The 22793-nt window shown below is 40.1% G+C and overlaps 1 protein-coding gene across 4 annotated transcripts in view; it reads left to right on the top strand.

Moving 5' to 3' along the window:
• RAD51AP1 (RAD51 associated protein 1) overlaps positions 1-18592 on the top strand; it is a 28388-nt gene extending 9796 nt beyond the window's left edge. For 2 of the 4 annotated variants that reach the window (XM_059404948.1, XM_059404952.1), the window contains 6 exons: positions 960-1069; positions 2459-2545; positions 3057-3206; positions 10276-10440; positions 14123-14275; positions 16924-18592. In XM_059404948.1, coding sequence (XP_059260931.1) covers positions 960-1069; positions 2459-2545; positions 3057-3206; positions 10276-10440; positions 14123-14275; positions 16924-17060 — 802 coding nt within the window. In that variant the 3' untranslated portion in view covers positions 17061-18592. The remainder of the gene's footprint in view (positions 1-959; positions 1070-2458; positions 2546-3056; positions 3207-10275; positions 10441-14122; positions 14276-16923) is intronic. The other 2 variants (XM_059404950.1, XM_059404951.1) reach the window with 2 other exon arrangements.
• The last annotated feature ends 4201 nt before the right edge of the window (positions 18593-22793 follow it).

Genomic DNA, 22793 nt, shown 5'->3' with positions numbered 1-22793 from the left:
GGAAGCAGGCTCCCTGCTGAGCAGAGAGCCCGATGCAGGGCTCGATCCCTGGGCCCTGAGATCATGACCCGAGCTGAAGGCAGAGGCTTTAACCCACTGAGCCACCCAGGTGCCCCTCAGTATTTCATTTTTTATGTAACTTTTTTTTTTTAATTTTTGAGTTCTTTTCTTACATACCATAGCACTTTGAACCACCTTGAATAGGAGATATAATAATCTGCATATATAGGATAATTATTAGTATCTCTTATTTCCTTACCCTCCTCATTAATTGCAGACTCCTTGAGGGTACTTTTAGTATTCTATCTAGTGCATGCCTCATACATGGTAAGTACTTGGTGACATAGTTGTTAAAACTGAGAGGAACAGATGTTAAAAACCAGTTTAAGGGACGCCTGGGTGGCTCAGTGGGTTAAGCTTCTGCCTTTGGCTCAGATCATGATCTCAGGGTCCTGGGATGGAGCCCCACATTGGGCTCTCTGCTCAGTGGGGAGCCTGCTTCCCCCTCTTTCTCTGCCTGCCTCTCTGTCTACTTGTGATCTCTCTATCAAATAAATAAATAAAATCTTTAAAAAAAAACTCTTTAATATAAGAGCTATAATACTTGTCTAAAGGAGGTGTGAGTGAGGTAAAGGAAGATTTCTAAGTAGACTTTTGAGCCAAGTCTTTATTCTAGGTTGAGCAGGTGCTTAGAGTGGGTAGTTAGGACTGACATTATGCAGAAAGGAAGCAGTACTTACAAGGGCGCTTGCTGTTCCTCTTTTCAGTCTTTTGTGCTAGATGTAATATGACATTACTACATATTAGCAGTGTTGTCAATTATGATTATGATTACTGTTTAAAAACGTTTTTGTGAGATTGGCAGCTCTTACATAGTAATTCAGGAATATTGCAGATTTTGCTATTTGGTTGAGATTAATGTTTTTAAAAACTCAATTTTATTTGTGTGTCCACTTTAGGATGGCTTTAGATGACAAGCTCTACCAGCGAGACTTAGAAGTCGCACTAGCTTTATCAGTAAAGGAACTTCCAACAGTCACCACTGATGTAGAAGAGGCTCAAGATAAAAGTAACTTCATTTTCCATATATTTATCTTTATAACCTTAATGTTTCTGTCATCATTTCTCATTTCACAGAGGAAAGAATAAAATGTTAACGCCTGGGACAACAAATGGAGCAATTTGTAGAGGGCCCAGTTAGATCCGGCTATTTATTCTGATGTGTAAATATCTGTGCACACACACACATCTTTGCTTAACACTCACTGTCAGCTTGTGGTCATGGACTATGAGCTTGGGTGTTCAAGTTACATTTTTGTTTACAGTGGACGTTTAACCTCTTGATCAAATGAATTGGTCTATTCAGTCCTAACAATCTGCCTGTTTTCTCTCAAAATTCAGATCAGTTAAACATGACCTGATGGTGGTAATTTTTATTTTTTACAACGGTTAAAGATACTAGTTTGGTTAGCAAGCTCAGTGGACATAAAAGATGTGTGACTTGTGGATCTCTTTGGGTTTTTCTCCTTCAATTTTTCTGGCAACTGTGCAGCAGATGGCAATATTGATATTCTGGAGAGGCAGAAATCATTATTCCTGGGAAAGATAGTCAAACTGTTAAAATGCTTTTTGGATGAAGTTGTTTGGCTTAACTTATGCTGGAGGATATTTTTAGTTCATTAGCTTATTTAGGGGTATAGATGTTTAAATCAATATTGCCTCCAATTTGGAAGTTATTGAGAATCTGTTGATTAGGGAGCCATTTAGTAATCAGGAAATTGAAGAAATGTAAAAAGAGAATTATCTTATACCCAAAAATTGAGAAAATGAAATTCATCTCTCTTCTGTAAGAGAGGGTAGAATACATGGCAGGATTTCCTTGGAAGTACCACTTCTCATAGATGAATGCACTTTATAGCAATGGGTTTTAATAGTACCAATTTTCATGACTGAAAGTCCACTTGAAATACTTTAGATCATTTTAAGGCTATTACATTGATTGAAGAGGTTCCGTTAGTAAGAGCATGTATCTGCCTATGCGGAAATGATGGCTAATATTTATTGACTGTTTCCTATGTGCTAGGCACTACAGTAAAAAAATTCCTACATGTGATCAGTGTTTAATCACCCACAATAAATCCAATTATTCCACACACTGTTTTTTTTATCTCCATGCTATAGATGACGACATTAAGTCTTAGAGAGGATAAGCAACTTTCCCGTGGTTGTACAGCCAATTTAAGTGATAGAGCCTGACTTTAAACAGAAGTCTAAATCTTCCTTTCAGAGCCCAAACTCCTAACCATATGCTAACCTTTCCAAGGTAAATCACTGTGTTCTGAGTTTGGATCATTTCTCTGTATCTGGGGACTTTTACATCGGAGCACCAATTTTCCTCTTTCTGCTCCTTGGCTGGTTAAAGTGCATCTGTATCTTTTTCCTTCTTCCTTGTCTTTAGGCACTGAAAAATGTGGCAGCAGCGGAATCAGAACAGTGACTAAGTCTCCCCATATCTCCAATTGCAGTGTGGCCAGTGATTATTTAGGTAAGTTTTGATATTAATAATATTTACTTTTTCTATCAACATTGCTATTTTTCTGACTTTTATTTAAACACTGCCACTGTAGCTAGAACCAAGATCTTTAAATTTGTCAAGGTTCCCTTCTCCTCTTCTCCTTTGTTGCTTTGTGTTTTAGTAGTTTCCTTCCCTCTTACTACAGACCCATTTGCCTTTTCTTCCCTGGGGGAGGGCCATGACGACCCCCGGATTTTAGCCAGTAACTGTTGACCACGAAAGAAAGGGGCTCCAGTTTTTACCATTTCTTGGGGAAAAGCCTCCTCAGTTGAGTCTCACACGTATCCTTAAACTGGACTCTCTCGTCAGGAGACTGATATACTGGGATTGACCCAGGTCAGACTCTGTGATCTCTCAGAAGCAGCGGAGGGACGGAGCAGGGCACGTAAAAACAATAGATGTGGTAGAAGTCTATCCTGCAGTTCTTTCAATATTATCTGTGACAAAACGTTTCCCGTTGGTTTTTACACCTCTCCTGAAGATTTGGATAAGATTACTGAGGAAGATGATTTGCACGGTGCTCAAGGGAAAAGAAAAGCAGCATCAAAAGCTGCGGTACAACAGAGGAAGATTCTTTTGGAAGGCAGTGATGGCGACAGTGCTAATGACTCTGAACCAGACTCTGCAACTGGTGAGTTACAGCCTACCTCAAAATTAAGCCTATGGAAATTCAGTCAAAAGTTCTTAGAGACCATTAATGTATGCGAGGCACTGTGCTAAATGTTTGATATGTGCTAATTTGAGAAACAAGCAGGACAGTCAAATTCAGCTCTGCCATTTAGGGAGAAAGCTTTACGTGGAAGTGACCTTTTAGTTGTGCCTTGAAAAATGAGTAGCATTTAGGCAAAATACCAGGGCCAAATAGCATTCCTGACTGACAGAAAGGCATAGATAAGCACACATAAACAGTGGCATAGATAAGCACACATATAAGAAGTCATTGAGCCTGCGGGAGAGACTGTTATAGAAGAGGCTAAAGGGGCAGGTGGGCACAGGATCATGGAGGGTCTCAGGCCCACTCTGAGACGTGTAGACTTTTTTCTGCAGGTAGTGGAAATTCATGACATTTTGGGGTTGAAGTGAGATGAAACCTGTATTTTATTGTGACAGGTCTCAGACTCATTCAGAAATTAGGGCAGATGAGAAGCATAGTAACCATGACAGGACATCATTATTCATTATTCATTAAAATGAATAAATCCATAAAGTTTTGCCAAATCAGGTGATATAGTTTGACAGATTTTAACATGCTCTTGACAAATGATTTTGTTCATCTGCATTCTGAAATCTTTGAGTATCTGTTCTGTGCATTATATTCTGGAAACTAGGAATATAGCAGTGAACAACAACAAAAACCAGAGCTCTCTTAAGGAGTTTAAATTCAAGTGAGGGAACACAGACAATAATGAAATGTAGAATGTATCCAGTGTCATCATAGAAGAGCCCTGAAGAAGAGGAAGGTAGTATAGAGCCGTTTTACATGACCCGGGTCATACCAAAGCAGGCGGTCTCGGGGTCCTAGTTGGAGAAACACAGACATAAGTGGAACATCCGAAAGCAGGAGCCAGTGAAAAAAACACCCTGGAGAAACAGTATAGGAGAGCACGGGCTGAATGCTTCCCAACGTAAAGTTACTGAATACGAAAAAGCCCCAAATGATAAAAATAACCCCTGTCAGTTTTAGTGCTTTTTCAGGGTGATAATCATAGCACTTCTAGAATGTTGTTGTTATCTGATGCACACTTGTCAGAGCAAACCATAAACAGGTTTAAAGTTATGAATTGCAAGCTTACTTAGCATGCCAGTGAAATGAATTTGTCTTTAATAATGGTTCAGATTATTGAATTATTTACTAATGGTTCAAATGTTTGCTTTTTCTGTGGAAATGAAATCACTTGCTTTTTGGCCAGGTTTATATGGATTATGTTTCAGGCATGATAGAGATTCAAAAAGAGAAATAATTGTGTTATTTGCATTTGAATTTCAGATAATAGCTCAAATCCTTTTATAAAAATAAGCTTTTATTGAAATTGTAATTTGGATAGTGACTTTATAGTTGCTTGTATGCCTTTAAAAGTAGTTAAGATCTCTAAAGATAATACACAAATAACCAAAAAGCATATGAAAAGATGCCCAATGTTGGGCATTGTATTATATTAGGGAAATACAAATCAAAATCACAGTGAGCTGTCATCTCACACCCATTGGAATGTCAAAAACCAGAAAATAACAAGTGTTGGTGAAGATGTGGAGAAATCAGAACCCTCGTGCACCGGTAGTGGGATTTTCGCTGTGAAAAACAGGATGGCAGTTCCTCAAGAAATTAAAAATATAAGTTATCATATGATCTAGCAATCCCACTTCTGGGTATGTATCCCAAAAGAATTGAAAGCAGGGTCTCGGACTTCTGCACACCCATATTTATAGCAACATTCTTCATGATAGCTAAGAGGTGGAAGCAACCCAAATATTCATCAGCGGATTAGATGAGAAGAGAAGGATAATTGTGACCCTCAGTAGAGAAAGAAAAATAAAATTTGGAGAGAGCATAAGACTTCTCTTAAGGACATCTGAAGATTCACAGAATCCATAACCCCACTGTTTGGGCCTGCCAGATTTGCCAATATGGTATGTTAATGACTTGAGATTCTGGGAGCTCTGTTTTCCCACCACCAAATTATTTTTTTTATTTATTTTTTTTAATTATTTATTTGACAGACAGAGATCACAAGTAGGCAGAGAGGCAGGCAGAGAGAGAGAGAGCAAGGGAAACAGGCTCCCTGCTGAGCAGAGAGCCCGATGTGGGGCTCGATCCCAGGACCCTGGGATCACGACCCGAGCCAAAGGCAGAAGCTTTAACCCACTGAGCCACCCAGGCGCCCCACCACCACCAAATTATTTAAACTACTTTCTTTGTTGCCTGATGATGATCAGTTGGACCCCATCTTTAGAAAAGCTTGATGGAGTTTAGCCAGCTCCTACCATTTATCGTCTCAAGCCAAGAAAAGAATACACACACTACTAATACTGTTGGATATATAGGAAGTTTTGTCCCCCTTAAAGTCTGTATTTTGAAATTTTGGAGAAACTCCACTACTTGCCCTCTCCACCTAGATCCTTTCGGAACTCCAGATAATTATTTGATTTTACAAAGTATTATATTATTTCTAGCAGCCTCCATGTGGTCTGCTGGCATTATACAGCTACTTCTATGTAACCCAGTAATCATTATGAGAATATGTAGGTTGATTACTCTTATACCTGTTTTTAAGTTTTTATTTGTGTGTAAAGACAGAATAAGGAAGTCGCAATTTGAAGATCATAAAGATGTTAATTTAGGCAAAGACCATCAATGGAGGGCTGATGAGGACCTTCACAATGAGAGTTTGGGCAGCTGAGCCAACTAAGAGTAGGACAGATGTTATGTGCTTTGTGAACTGATACAATATGGAGTACAGAGCATCACTCATGAAGTGATCGCTTAGGAAAAAAAATAAGGTGAGCCTCATTCTAATTGAGCCTTAAGAAAATTCCTACTCACAGAGTAAGCTACGTGATACCATGAGGAAGAAAACAGACAAATCCAGAATGCTGGAAGTTCTGTAGGACATCTGACCTGGTTACTTCAACATCTCAGAGGCATTGGGGTGAAAAGGCAAGGGATACTGCTCTTTTTAAAAGTGATTAATATTGACTGGGTAGAAGATGATACCAAGAAACTATTGTTGATACTGTAAGATATGATAATGACATTGTTGTGTTAAAAAAAAGTGCCTGTTTTTATATATTTATTTATTTTCAGCATAACAGTATTCATTATTTTTGCACCACACCCAGTGCTCTATGCAATCCGTGCCCTCTCTAATACCCACCACCTGGTTCCCCCAACCCCCCACCCCCCGCCACTTCAAACCCCTCAGATTGTTTTTCAGAGTCCATAGTCTCTCATGGTTCACCTTCCCTTCCAATTTCCCCTAACTCCCCATGTCCTCCATGCTATTTGTTATGCTCCACAAATAAGTGAAACCATATGATAATTGATTCTCTCTGCTTGACTTATTTCACTCAGCATAATCTTTTCCAGTCCCGTCTGTGTTGCTACAAAAGTTGGGTATTCGTCCTTTCTGATGGAGGCATAATACTCCATAATGTATATGGACCACATCTTCCTTATCCATTCGTCCGTTGAAGGGCATCTTGGTTCTTTCCACAGTTTGGTGACCGTGGCCATTGCTGCTATAAACATTGGGGTACAGATGGCCCTTCTTTTCACTACATCTGTATCTTTGGGGTAAATACCCAGTAGTGCGATTGCAGGGTCATGGTGAAGCTCTATTTTTAATTTCTTGAGGAATTTCCACACTGTTTTTTAAAGAGGCTGCACCAACTTGCATTCCCACCAACAGTGTAAGAGGGTTCCCCTTTCTCCACATCCCCTCCAATACAAAAAAAGCCCATTTTTCAGAGACATACTCAGAAGTATCTAGAAGTGTAATGACCTGATGTCTCGGATTTATTTTAACATACTCCGAGCAGGGAGGTGAAGAGAAGACAAGAGAGAGATGAAACAAATGTAGGAAAGTAAATTGATGAATATTGAGTCTGAGCGGTAGTTTATTATTGTCTATTGTTATATGCTTGGGAATGTTTATGTAAATTATTTTTTATATAAAATATTATTTCCTACAGATAGGTAAGTATTATATACGGTGAGCATAACAGTGGTTATCTCTGAGTGGCAAGGTTAGGAGTAGATTTTCTTTCGCCTTGATATTTCTTTTCTTTTTTTTTTAGGATTTATTTATTTATTTGACAGGGAGAGACTTAGCTAGAGACAGAACTCAAGCAGGGGGAGTGGGAGAGGGAGAAGCAGACCAGTGAGCGGGGAGCCCAAGGCGGAGCTCCATCCCAGGACCCTAGGATCATGACCTAAGCTGAAGACAGACACTTAACGACTGAGCCACCCAGGCACCCCTTGCCTTGATATTTCTTTGGTCTGCTCTATATTTCCTGCAATAAGTATGTACTGTTTTATAATATAGAAAATGTAAGGAAGTTTTTATAAATACAGTACTACTACTTACTTACACTTACTATTCAGAACTTATTATTTATAAGACATGATGTTCTGACTCCCCTACCCTGGCCTTCCCCAGAACAGAAAAATCATTGGTTAATTATCAGATATTCTTTTTTCTTTTTAATTTAATTTTATTTAATTTCAATTAACATATCCCGTATTATTAGTTTCAGTGCTCATTACATCATGTACCCTCTTTAATGTCTATTACCCAGATACCCCATCCTTTCAATCCCCTTCCCCTCCAGCAAACCTCAGTTTTGTCTTAGAGTTAAGAGTCTCTCATGGTTTTCTCCCTCTCTGATTTTGTCTTATTTTATTTTTTCCCTCCCTTCCCCTAATGATCCTCTGTTTTGTTTCATAAGTTCCACATAGGAGTAAGATATGATAATTGTCTTTCTCTGATGGACTTATTTGGCTTAGCAAATACCCTCTAGTTCCATCCATGTCATTGCAAATGGCAAGATTTCATTTTTTGATGACTGAGTAATTCCTCTGTCGATGGACTTCTGGGCTCTTTCTGTAGTTTTGCTGTTGTGGACATTGCTGCCATAAACATTGAGATGCAGGTGCCCCTTCAGATCACTGTTTGTATCCTTTAAATAAACACCTAATAGGGGCACCTGGGTGGCTCAGTGGGTTAAGCCGCTGCCTTCGGCTCAGGTCATGATCTCAGGGTCCTGGGGTCGAGTCCCGCATCGGGCTCTCTGCTCAGCAGGGAGCCTGCTTCCCCTCTCTCTCTCTGTCTGCCTCTCCGTCTACTTGTGATTTCTATCAAATAAATAAAATCTTTAAAAAAATAAATAAATAAATAAATAAACACCTAATAGTGCAATGCTGGGTCATGGGGTAGCTCTGTTTTTAGCTTCTAGAAGAACCAAAGTGGCTCACCAGCTTGCATTCCCACCAGCAGTGTAAGAGGGTTCCCCTTTCTCTGCGCCCTTGCTAACACTTGTTGTTTCCTGACTTGTTAATTTTAGCCATTCTGACTGGCATGAGGTGGTATCTCATTGTGGTTTTGATTTGTATTTCCTTGATGATGAGTGAAACACATTTTTTCATGTGTTTATTAACCATTTGTATGTCTTTGGAGAAATGTCTGTTCATGTCTTCTGCCCATTTCTTGACTGGATTATTTGTTTTTTGAGTGTCGAGTTTAATAACGTTCTTTATAGATCTTGGGTACTAGCCTTTTATCTGAAAAGATATTTGCAAATATCTTCTCCCATTCTGTAGGTTGTCTTTTGGTTTTATCGACTGTTTCCTTTGTTGTGTAGAAGCGTTTTATCTTGATGAAGCCCCAAGAGTTCAATTTTGTTTTTGTTCCTATTGCCTTCGGAGATATGTCTAGCAAGAAGTTACTGCAGCCAAGGTCACAGAGGTTGCTGCCTGTCTTTTCTTCTAGGATTTTGATGGATTCCTGTCTCACATTTAGGTCTTTCATCCATTTTGAGTTTATTTTTGTATGTGATGTAAGAAAATGGTCCAGTTTCATTCCTCTGCATGTAGTTGTCCAATGTTCCCACCACTATTTGTTGAAGAGACTGTCTTTTTTCCATTGGATATTCTTTCCTGCTTTGTTGAAGATTAGTTGACCATAGAATTGAGGGTCCATTTCTGGGCTCTCTATTCTGTTCCGTTGATCTATGTGTCTGTTTTTGTGCCAGTACTGTACTGTCTTGATGATGACAGCTTTGTAATAGAGCTTTATTAGCTCTTTATTAGCTCTAAGTCTGGAATTGTGATGCTGCCAACTTTGGTTTTCTTTTTCAACATTCCTTTGGATCTTCGAGGTCTTTACTGGTTCCATACAAATTTTAGGATTATTTGTTCCAGCTCTGTGAAAAATGTTGATTTCTAGAGCAGCTGTAGCTGGTTAACCTATCACCTGACTGGCTTGTATCATCCCATATAATACAGAGAAGAGCTTGTGGGAAATGAGAGGTGTGTCCCAAATGAAATCATACATAGGATTATCAGTTAAGATGTTGTGGTATGTTTAGTCTCTTCTCAATTCCCAATGGGTTTTTATTCTAGAATGTTGATTTAAAATGTGATTTTAAAAAGTGTACTGTTATTATTACCATCAAGGTCCTTGTTTTGAAGGAGTTGCTAATATTATTCCCTACCATTCTTCTTAATTACTAAGTTAAATTGGAAAAATTGAAAGTAAAGATTACTGATGGAAAATTATAATGATAATAGTAGAACAAACAGTTCTGTTTTCCTTGCTGTTTGCCAAATGTTATTCTAAACGCTCTACCTGTATTAACTCATTTAATCTGCACAACAACCCTCTGATGTAGGCTTTATGATGGTCCTCATTTATACATAGGAAACCTAAGCACAGTGAAGTGAGCAGACTATCTGAGGCCACACATGTACACACGTGTAAGCAGAGGGATTCCAACCTAGGCAACCACGCTCTCAGTCCTGCCATGGCACAGCAGAGTGCGAGCTGCCCAAGAATTATAGTGCAAAGGCAGTAAAGTCAAGGCAATAGAAACCTCACTTTGCTTTCAAATTGAAGTGAATTGACATACAATGTTACATTAGTTTCAGGTACTCATGGAAGCCTCACTTTTTAGAACAAAGATCAGTATGTAATTCTCTGTTTTAGGTGAAGAGTCTGAGGACGACTCTGATTTTAGTGAGAGTGAAGACGATGACAAAGACTTCACCATGGGGAAAAATAAAGCGAAAGAAATTAAAAAGAAAGAAGTGAAGGTAAAATCCCCAGTTGAGAAAAAAGAGAAGAAGCCTAAATCCAGATGTGATACTTTGGGTAAGCTTAGTGCAAAATATTTAATTTTATAAAGGAAATGTGTTTGGTTTATTTAATGTGTTTTTCTTCTCTCTGCCTTTTTTCTTAACTTTTTGCCATTGTTCACTTCTAGCTAAGGTACATAGAAGGAGGAGGGGCGGGGAAGAGAGAAAAGTAGATGAGAATTCTGAGCCCCACTACCTATGGAGCTCTTAACTAGAATTCCCCTCCCTGTGGCACTGACGACCACCCTAGACAGCTAGGGTTACCTGCATTTTACGGTGAGAAAACTGATGCTCACGTTCAATAACTTGTTGAAATTCTTACAAATAATTATTTGAGGAGCTGGAATTTGCACCCAGTTTTATCCATTTAGAGCCCAAGCTCTAGCCACTGGACCATATTTTTCCAGACAATGAACAGGGAAGTTTGCATGATTTTCATTTCTTGCTTTCTTTGATTTGAGAACCCTTTGATTTGATTTGAGAACCCTTTTGCCACATGTTAAGGGCTTTGGTTTTTCAAAGCAAATTCCGTTAGAAACCATTTTTATAATAAAACTTGGAATTTATGACAACTTGAGCATGGAATACCTGTTTCTTATGTAAAAGAAGACAGGATATCCTTGAATTCATAATATATGATAGATTATTGTAAAATATAATGTATATTAACCTGATTTTTCTTTCCTTATTGATATATATTTTTATGTCTTAGTTCTTTGAAACTAAATTTCCATTATTTGGACTCCCCCTATTAGTCGTGGGAGCTGCTTTCACTAAAATAGCATGGTGCTGAGTACTTACTAAGAAATGACAACTAAATACTGATTGAGGCATATTCCTCCCTCCACTCTATTTTGAATTAGTGAGGTTCTAATTAATGTCTTTTTTTTTTTTTAATTTTATTTATTTGAGAGAGCACAAGCTGGGGGCCAGAGGGAGAGTGAGAATGAGCAGGGAGTCCAGTAGGGGGACTCGATCCTAAGACCCTGAGATCATAACCTGAGCCAAAGGCAGATGCTTAACCAACTGAGCCACCCAGGCACCCCAATTAGTGTCTTTTTAAATTGACAAAGTCATCTGGTTTTGAGAAATTAGATTTTAGGCACAGAGGGTTTTAGAGAGAAAGCAGTGTATTAGTTTCTGAGTACTGCCATAACAAATTACCACAAACATAGTGGCTTAAAACCACAAATTAATTATTTTATAATTTTATAATTTTGTAAAATTATTGTATAATTTTGTAGGCCACAAGTTCAGAGTGGTTCTCACTGCACTAAAATCACGCTATAGGCAGGAATGTATTCCTTTGTGGAGGCTCTGGGGGAAATTTTCCTTTTCCTGCCTTTTGTTGCATCTAGAGGCTACCTGCATTCTTGACTGATGGTCCACTTTCACTTCAAACCAGCAAAGGCAGGGACTTTCTCACATCACATCACTGATTCTCTCCATCTTTCTCCTGCTTTTCACTTTGACTTACAAGGACATTGTGAGTACTTTGGGCCATCCAGATAATTCAAGACAAACTCCCCATCTCAAGATCCTTAACTCAGTGCATCTGCTAAGCCCGTTTCTGTGCCCTGGCATTTGCAATATGGACATGTTTGGAGCCATTCTTGTGCCGGCCACAGACAGATATGAAAAAGTCATTAACAACATGAACATATTTTATATTTTCTTTGGATGTTTGTTTATGCTTCCTCACTAAGACACACGAAAAGCTCAGAATAAAATGTCAGTTTCCACATTGGAATTTACCATTTCAAGTCTTCTGTATACCTTGAAGCATGTTGCTTCACAAGGAAGTTTCATAAGTAATATTAGAAGTAAAATTTACCTGCTAAATTATGGGATTAGGAATCAGCAAAGAAGGATTATATTTCTAACCCCACTAATAAGGTATTGAGTAACTTTTGAGAGTCTTTATTCAGGCACATGCTACAGTTTTTCCCTTGATAGAGAAAATCTTGAGAGCTGTGCTATCCAATATGATAGCCACTGGCCAAATGCAGCTATATTAGATTTAATTAAAGTTAAATAAACTTTGAAAGTCACTTCTGTGGATTTGCTAACTACATTTATTTCAGGTGCTTAATAACATGTGGCTAGTGGTTATCACATGGACAGCACAGAATTTCCATCGTAGCAGAAAAACTGTTGGACAGTGCTCATCTAGGGACTAGATGTTAACAGTAAGAAGAGTATATAATGAAAATTTACGTATTCATATGCATTTAGATATCCCTTAAATCATGTCATAGTAAGCATTATCTAAAAGTGAGTTTGTATTTCACCTCTCCTCCTGCCTTCATTTCCAGCACATCCCTCCCAAAAAAGCCCAAAACCTAGTCCCATTCTTGTGCTTATTCTCTGGGTAAATGACACCATCAGGCAATGGGCCCATGACAGGAACTTGCAAGTCATGATTATTTCTTTGTCTCCATCACCGCCTGCCCCCATCTAATTCTTAGAAGATCTCCAATCTGTTGTTCTTTCCTCCATTCACCCCTGATTCAGGCTCTTATCACTTCTACCCTAGAGTACCTTAAGAGCCTTCTAAGTGGTCTGCTTGTCTTACCCTACCATCAGAGAGATGTATTCAGAACACAGGTTTTCCTGAGAAAAATCAGTACCTGATTGTAACTAACCAGACTCCTTCCCTGCTGTGCAAAACTCTGCATCAGTGATGTGCACCCTGTACGTCTCTCACCTTCCTATCCTTGACCTTCCCGCTCTATCTAGCCATCCTGAACCGGCAGCTCTCCTAGAACCGGCTGCATTCTCCAGCTTTGCATGCTCTTCTCTTTCTGCCTAGAAAACTTTCCTCTCTCTTTACTTTGCAGCCTTGATCTGGCTCAAACTGTCCTCAGACAACCTCCCTGTGACCTGTGAAACCTATGCACATACATACATAGATTGTAGGTTCCCTCCTACTGTGCATACCTCTAGAGTCGTCCTCTGTCTCATCACATTGCGCGATACACATCTCATTGCTTTTTTTCCCCTTCTTACTGGAGTCTAGTGACTGAACTCTATTAGAGTCTTAAGTTCCTTGGGAACAAGATCCCTGAGCTATACTCTTTGTAACCCTAGAGTCTAATATATCATCTCATTTACACATACTGAGGAGACCCTGTTATGTCCTGGCTGCAGGTATAGACTTGGGAGGTGGACCTTATTCCTGATCCTGGCTCAGGTACTTAATCAACTACCAGGCTACAGGCGGATTGCTTAGGCTCTCTCCCTTATCTGATAGTGGGGATAGGAATATCTGTATCAGAATTGCTCAGAGAGTTAAAAGTAATGTATGTGGTGTGGGTACCATACTTCCTTGCCCACAAATGCTCATAAGAGATGACTATTCTCAGGCTTTCAGTGAATGTAAGCGTTTTCCAAATTTATGATATTGCCTTTTTAATTTTTATAAGTTTATGTAACTTAATTTTTATATCTACATGCTAGATTTAATCTTCCTCTGTGAAAAACTTTTTCTATGTTTATATTTTTTAAATTTTATTTTATTTAAATTCAGTTAATTAACACAGAGTCTTATTGGTTTTGAAGGTAGAGTTCAGTGATTACTCGGTTGTGTATAACACCCAGTGCTCATTACTTTCTCTCTCTCGTTCCATATATATGTGTGTATATATATGTATATATTTTATTTATTTATTTATTTATTTATTTATTTATTTTTTAAGAAGTGACTTCAAGAGACTCTGCTCCAGCTGCTGTGAAATCAGAATCTCAGCCTTCACCAAAAAAGGTTTCTCTTTCTTCAGAGGCCACTAGGAAACCATTACAAATACGCAGTCCTTCAACTGAAGGCAGAAAACCTAAGTGGGTCCCACCAGGTATGGCATATTTCTTGATCAAGGGCAGGGAAAATTGTCACTGGCCAATTTTTTCCCCTAGTTTTAAGTGTCATACCATATCATTACATACTTTTCAAAATCAAGGTTTTTAATTGCTGCATTTATTCATCATATGTCATTCCCTTATACTGAGCATCCAGATTGTTTATTATTTTCTCAATATCATAAATAAGTTTGTAATAAGCACAAACATCCTTATTTTTAGAAATCTGTAGGCACATCCTTGATTATTTTCTTAGGACAAATTTTTAGTGTTGGATTTACAGTGTCAAAGGGTGTTAACATTTAACATTCCTCATATTTATTTTTGGTAACAAATCTTTTTTACTCAAGACCCACTGGTCACAGTCTGACTGAAGCCTTAGGACCTGTACATGGTCTTCCAGCATTTAACAAATGCCCTTGCAGACTTGACTTCTCTTTGTTTTTGTTTTTTTGCTCTATAGCCAAGTCTCACTGATTCTTCAAGAATTCTTTGACCTTCACTTACCTTGAAATTACCAAAAACCTAGTCCAGGCCCTGTCCAATTTATGCCCAAACTACCTGTGGCTTCCTAAGTAGTCCTATATCCACTTTCTCTCACCCAACCATATGCACCCTCAAGTCCAAGGAAACTGATACCGTTTTTCTTCCTTAAACACAGTGTGTGTCATCTTCTGTCAGAGCCTGTCCACTTTCCTCCCTGTCTTATGTCTATCCTCATTTTTCCCCTCTCCTTCCTAAGTCAGTCCAAATCTACTCATATCTTTTCACTTATATTTCTTGATTGGTCCACAGTGGTCACCCCCTGATGACTAGGTATTAATAGACAGATTTCAGTCTGAGTCAGTATTTTTGTATTGCTGCCTCATGTATATAGCAGCGTTATTAACAATAGCCAAATTACAGAAAGAGCCCAGATACCCATCACCTGATGAATGGACAAAGAAGATGTAATATATATATATATATATAATGGAATATTACTCAACCATCCAAAAGAATGAAATCTTGCCGTTTAGATGGAGAACTAGAGGGTATTATGCTAGGCAAAATAAATCAAAGATAAATACCATATGATCTCACTCATAGGTGGAATTTAAGCAAAAGATTAGAACATAGGGAAAGAGGGAAAAAAAGAGAGGAAGGCAAACCATTAGAGACTCTTTTTAAATTTATTATTTTATTTATTTTTTCTTTTCTTTTTTTTTATTGTGTTATGTTAGTCACCATACAGTACATCATTAGCTTTTTTTTTTTTTTAATAAAGACTTTATTTGTTTATTTGACAGACAGAGATCACAAGTAGGCAGAGAAGCAGGCAGAGAGGAAGGGAAGCAGGCTCCCTGCTGAGCAGAGAGCCTGATGTGGGGCTAGATCCCAGGACCCTGGGATCATGACCTGAGCCAAAGGCAGAGGCTTTAGCCACTGAGCCACCCAGGCGCCCCCATCATTAGCTTTTGATATAGTGTCCCATGGTTCATTGTTTGCGCCCGAATAACACCCAGCGCTCCATGCAATCTGTGCCTTCCTTAGTACCCATCACTGGGCTCACCCATCCTCCCACCCCACCCCCCTTTAAAACCCTCAGTTTGTTTCCCAGAGTCCATAGTCTCTCCTGGTTCTTCTCCCCCTCTGATTTCTCCCATAAGAGACTCTAAACTATAGAGAAAAAACTGCAGGTTGCTGGAGGGGAGATGGGTTGGGGGGGAGGGATAATGGGTGATAGGCACTAAGGAGGGCATTTGTTGCGAGGAGCACCGGGTGTTATATGTAAGTGATGAATCCCTCGATTCTACTCCTGAGACTAGTATTACATTATATGTTACTAGAATTTAAATAAAAACTTGAAATATTAAATAAAAAGTGTTATTAAAAAAAAAGAGTCTGAGACTGCATGATTACTTAATGTCTCTTAATTACTACCTTTCATCTTGTGAAATATAAGGCACATATTGATTCAACAGTTGCACACACTACTCAGTGCTCACCGTGATAAGCATAGTCCCCACCTGTCCCCATGCTATGTTGTTACACTGTTACTGACTATATTCCCTGTGCTGGACTTTTCATCTCCATGACTTATTTATTTCATAACTGCAAGTTTGTATCTCTGAACCCTTCATCCCCCTTATCTATTTCACCCATCCACTCCCGCCTCCAGTCAGAGAAGGACAAATACTGTATGATGTCACTTAAATGAACTAGTATAAATAAATAAAAAGAATATTTGTCATGTTTACAATAATTTAATATTTGAAAAAATAGATTCAAGAAGTATTTGTAAGAATTGCAGTATTTTCAGAAATGCATTGGATTTTTCTGCTACTTTAGAAATTATAACTTCACTCATTTCTCATGACCAGTATTAGTTGTTACCAACTTACCTGTTTCAGCTTTTGTGCTTAAAGTTTTGGTGTCATTATCTTGCTTTTTGAGCATGATTGAAAATTTAGGCAGTACTGTATTATTTCTTCCCTTTAATACTGTTGATTCTTTTGATCTTATTTATAACTTGATAGAACTTGTATACCACAGTAATCCATACCTGCTTTTTTTTAAATTTTTTGCATCTTCTGTTTTATAAGTTGATCATTGTTAAGAGATTACAAACATACTGAGCATCAGGTGATATGTTTTCTTTTAGCGACATCTGGAAGCAGCAACAGCAACAGGAGCCCACTGGCAGGGGTGTCTGTTAAGTCTCCAAATCAGAGTCTCCGCCTTGGCTTGTCCAGATTAGCACGAGTTAAACCTTTGCATCCAAACGCAGCTCATAGCTGAGTGTGGCAGGAAACAAATGTTTGATTAAGAGAATCAGGGTTTTACAATGTGTTTCTATTTAAGGAGGGTGTGTCATAATATAAAGGAATCCTTTCATGTCATATGAATTGCCTCTGCCTATTTTGTGAAGATGTTCTTCTGAAGCTGTTCAAGACTTCAAGAAGAAAATTGTTTATAAGAATTATCTTGTGGTGTTATTTCCTCCTGAAGAATGTATTCTCTTTTTCCGGTGTTTATAATAAGGCATTGTCATTAAGTGATTGTCCCTTCGACAAGGAGGAAATCCATGTTGCATACTGCTCTTTTCTACTAAAATGATGTTGCTTTCTAGCTTTGTCTAATTTATGGCACCTTAAGCTTCACTGTTGAGAATTTATCTGGCGAAAGGAAACATTCCCATTTTTCCCAGGAGACATTTCTGAAATCTTGAGTTACATGATCAGTTTTACTGCAAAGATGTTTCATATTTTAGCCAATATTTTTATAGTAAGAATTCAGAATTATTTTACACGTTAAAATGGTTGCTGTAATGTGGCATATGTCTCCTACTCAGAAGTAGATGTTTATTGTATAGCTACTAGAATTTCATGAGATTTTATGAAGCTCTCATTGTCAAAACCTGTAATAAAAGTGGAAGAGTCTCAGTGTGCTCTTTTCCTTGATACCGTTACATCTGTCTATCTCTGATTGTCTACATTTCATGATTAAATGAATGTTTTGCGCAAAAAAAAAAGTTAAGTCTTTTTGTTGTAACTATAAGGTGGGGGGAGCTGTTTCTTAGAATTACCACTTCATGTTAAGCCAGTGCTTTAGAGGGTGGCCAAGTAATTAGTCATCCCTATTATGATACATCTATATGATAGATGATATAGCTCTTCAGGAAGCTTAGATGTGAATTTGTTATAAATAAAAATAGTTCTAGATATTTTACATTTAATGGTGAGAATTTCAACCAGCTCCTGATCACTGTTTAATAAAGACTCTTCAAATCATGTTGACGATTAGGGGCACCTGGATGGCTCAGATGGTTAAGCATCTGAATATCAGTTTCAGTTCAGTCATGATCTCAGGGTCATGGGATTGAGCTCTGCCCTGAGCATGGAATCTCTTGAGATTCTTTCCCTCTCCCTCCACCTCTGCTCCTCCCCTACTTTTCAAGTTCTCTCTTTCTTTCTCTTGCTCTCTCTCAAATGGATAAATAAATAAAACCTTTAAAATCATGCTAACCATTAAAACATATAATATTATTAGTTGTTTTTTCCTTGGTTTATAAAAAATCTGTTAATGTGAAAATAAGGAATTTAGGATTATAATTAAAGTGAGCATTTGCAGGGGCACGTGCATGCCTCAGTCAACATCTGCCTTTGGCTCAGGTCATGATCTCAGGGTCCTGGGATCGAGCTCTTTGTTGGAAATCCATGCGCAGCAGAGAGTCTGCTTCTCCCTCTCCCTCTGCCCCTCCCCCCTGCTCATGCTCTGTTTTTCTCTCAAATAAATAAAAAATCTTAAATAAAGTGAGCATTTGCTTATTACTTGTATGTTTTTTTTTCTTGTGTTTATTTTTATATTGTCATATACCACCTCTCCTACCCCACTGCATCCCCTTCTTAAAACATGTATTTAGTTATAAGGTATTAAGGTGCTCTATATAGTACAGTTTAACAGTAAATATTTGTTAAGAGCCTACCCTGTATTCGGTACTGATATCACTGATTAATCATCGGGCACCAGCCTGATGAACCTGTTTCCTCTGTGTTATTCCAAGTAAGTTTGGGGGCACCTGTGTGGCTCAGTCGGTTAAGCATCCAACTCTTGTTTTTATTTTATTTTATTTTATTTGTTTGTTAGCACAGGCAGGCAGAGTGGCAGGCAGAGGAAGAAGCAGACTCCCCGTGGAGCAAGAAGCCCAATTCGGGACTCGATCCCGGGACACTGGAATCATGACCTGGGCTGAAGGCAGCGGGTTAACCCACTGAGCCACCCAGGCATCCCTCCAACTCTTGTTTTTGGCTCAGGTCATGAGCTTGCATTGGGCTTGCACTCGACGGAGAGTCCACTTAAGATTTTCTCCCTTTCCTTCTGCTCCTCCCTGACTTGTACTTGCTTTCTCTCTAAAATAAAGTCTTTTTTAAAAAGCAAAATCTTTTTAAAGAAGTAATAGCCTGCACTGAAAATTACTTTAAATAATATTAAAACTGGCCTTTCAGAAAGCACGAATGACCTTTCTGTTGTCAAATCCAGTGTACATTTTTCTCACCTAATTTTATAGACCCTCCCTATTAATGCATTTTCTTTCCTGGGCTCACCTGACACTATTCTCTTGTAGTTTTCTCGCCTGCTCTTAATTATTTTGCAGCCTTATAAACTTGTGTCACCTACATCTACTCTTTCCACCATTAAGCCCTATTCTGTGTGATTCCATTCCATTCTTTTCCCCTGCCTGTCCCACCCCGCCACCCTTTAAGCTTAGGTGACTTCAAACTCCAGTGGTCATATATGACAATGACTGCCAAGTCGGGATTTATTTTTAGCCCTGATCTTGCTCTACAAAAGAGCCTGGTCCATTGATAATCTGATGCAGTAAGTCATCAGTAAATCAGTAACATCCTTCCTACCCTCCGTGTTTCCCCCACTAGATTTTCTGTAAGTAAAGGGCACTGCCATCGACTGGAAGGCAGGGGGCACTTCCGCCCTTCACATCCAGTCCCTGAGCTCTTTCCCATTTTGTAGATTGCTCAGAACTGTTCTTCCACCTGCTGTCCCTTACTCTGAAACATTATCACTCACTACTAGCGGGCATCTTTGCCTTGATATTTAACCTACTCTGGCTTACCCTCCATTACCATATTGCCAGAAAGTTTTCTGAAATCTGAGCATGAACACCCCTCACCTTAAAATCCAGGTACATACACCCTAGCCTGTTTAGTTCACGAGCTATTTCAAAACTGGCTATCCCCTGTCTGCTTCTTCAACCTGCGCGCACGCTGCCCATAGGCACTTTTGACTCCTGCCACACCAAACACGGCCAGCATCCGCGATACCACGTGGTCCCCTAGCTCCCGGCCTTTACACTGACTCTTATTTGCCTGCTTTACATGGCTAATTCCTATTTGGCCTCGAAGACGCAAATTCAACTCCGATCTTTCTAAAAGCTTTCTCTGAATGTCCGTTTCCTCCAGAGACCAGACGCTATACCTCCAGGTCACGCTACTGTCACCCGGCTAGAACTTTTGTTTTCATGCATTTAAAACCTGATTCAGAGTCAATGCTCAAACAGTGCTCATCTGATCACTATTTTATATCCGGAACTTTTGCTATGAGCTACCAGGAACCACAAACGTTTTGGAAGAGGGAGAAAAGTAGGGATAATTTCATGAGCCTGGGCAGTTCGGGGAACTCCAATCTGCCTATCCTTGGGATGTCCTTCAGCTCTACCTGGGGCGAGAGAACGGGAGTAGGGCGGGAAGAAAGGTGCTCTTTATGCCGCTGTGAACGGTGGCTTGGGACGGGACTAAAGTCCAAGTCCTTTCGCGGCCGAAGTCACAAAAAGGGCTGCCAGAGTTTCTATGGCGACGGGAGGAGGGCGTGGTCCCCCACCGGCGCGGGCAGGGAGCCCCAGCGAGCGCCCCGAAGCGGCCTCCGGGCAGTCTGCGCCAGCCCAATGCAGCTCTTCCCACCTCCTGCCGGCGCCCGAACCAAGTAAGGCAGTGCGGGGCGCTAGCGGGGCAGAAGGTACCGCGGTGAGCCAGAAGCCTCTGGGGCAACGCGGGAAGAAGGAGAGGGAAGAGGGGAGAAGGGAGGTACAGATAATGCAAAATAGTAGGGGGAGTGGTTGGAGGAAAGAGAGGGGCGGGGTGTGGGCGCGGACGGGAGGAAAAGTGCTCTGAACCGCTGCATCCTCACGACTTCAGCTGAGTGCGGGGTGGGGAGCAATGGGATTTTAGGGAACTCCTAAAGATCTGAAATTGCTTTCAGCCCTGAACCGACAACAAGGGGCACAAAACTTGCCTCCCCCTTTATCTCCAGGGCGTGACTGGTACTTTGGGAGGTCAAAGGTGAGCCTACAACCCCACACCTGCTGGTTGTCCTAGGATGTGGCTGGTACCAGACTATCCTGGCTCAGCCCATAGGCTTGCAGCCTCCATGCTCAACCAGAGCCAAGTGCAGGACAGCTTTAAGCTGTGTGTGGATCATAGGTTCGTACAGGGCGTCACTTTCCCTCTGGGTGGTCCTTGCCACTTTAAGGTAATGCTCATCTTAGGAAATATTTTCCTTAAAAGGGGGATGAACCATGCAAAATTTGGATTTTTAAAAAAATCTGTAGTTGAGTCGTGGTGCTTGCTATATTTGAAATGTCCATCAGCCAATTCAAGGCTTAGGTAACTTGTGACCCCTCTGACCTCTATCTTAATTCAAGCTTCACTGTTCAGGCTTCAGTGGAGACAACCGAGAGTTCAAACTATGAAAGGAAAAACGTGTCCCTTGCTGCCATCTACATGTGTTCAGTATGTAAAATCCAGGATTTAATCGTCTACATGTGTTAAGTACATAAAATCTAGGAGTTCTAAGGAATTCTTCAAACCTGGACTTTGCCTTATTGACTCTAGGACTTAGGTGTATTCCTTCCCTCCTTGGTTTTAGTCCTTATCAAGAGGGTAATGATACACCTGAAAGGAGTCTCGAGTGGTGTGACAGCCACTCTTTGACTTCTGCCTTCTGCAGCTCCATACTGTCGCCAGCAACTTGGCTAGAACACATGCTTTGCAAACTTGTGGAGGACCCAGTGCTGGGGGTCCGTGGTTCTAGCTGATCCCAAATCCAACGTGACTGTTTTGTTACAGCTAAAAAGGGCAAACACCAGTCTAGTCTTCATTAATAGAAACAGAGCGACCAGGTGAGTGATGTGGAGATCTCACTGCCTGTACATAATCTAGACTCTAGAAAACTGTAGCCACTTAAAACAAGGTCATAAAAAAACTAGGAAGTAGAGAGGGACAATAACAATAAAAGTTCTTCCTCCCCCCCCCAAAGATTTTATTTATTTATTTGACAGATAGAGATCACAAGTAGGCAGAGAGGCAGGCAGAGAGAGGAGGGGGTAGGGGGAACCAGGCTCCCTGCTGAGCAGAGAGCCCCAATGTGGGGCTCAATCCCAGGACCCTGGGATCATGACCTGAGCTGAAAGAAGACGCTTTAACCCACTGAGCCACCCAGATGCCCCACAGTACAAGTTCTGTCATGCCTGAATACTCTGTCCTACCAAGATGTACTTGAAATAAAATGACAGAATGCCTGGTGATGGGTGGGTGCGGAGGCAAAAAGGCACTGTTCTGAATATTCAAGAGCTCTTGGGGTAGAAGGGTGGGTAGATGTGTTCTTTGTTGTTCCGTAGAGGATAGCAAGTATCCCTGGAGGACATGTTGCTCAATATCATTTCTTCCCACCAACGTTTGCTGAGCACCAGCCGTATGTATAAACAGCCCAATGGGAAATGGGTTGCCTAGATAAACAGTGGGCTCTCTCACTGGAATATTCGAGCAGAGACCCAGTGGTTGCTGGGTGTGCTCTAAAGAGGATTTCTGCCAGGGTCGGAAAATGGATGAATGGCCCCTAACAACTCTTCCGGCTCCAACCATCCATGGACCATGAAGGGTTTCAAGGATAACGGCAGAAGGGCCAAGGAGTTTCCTTGCGGCAGTGAGAGTAATTTACATACGTTAAGTACGTTATCTC

The sequence above is a fragment of the Mustela nigripes genome, chromosome 6 (genome assembly GCF_022355385.1).
Source record: "Mustela nigripes isolate SB6536 chromosome 6, MUSNIG.SB6536, whole genome shotgun sequence".
Lineage (NCBI taxonomy): Eukaryota > Metazoa > Chordata > Mammalia > Carnivora > Mustelidae > Mustela > Mustela nigripes.
The sequence above is the reverse complement of the archived record's forward strand: the minus strand, read 5'-3'. Positions and strand labels throughout refer to the sequence as shown.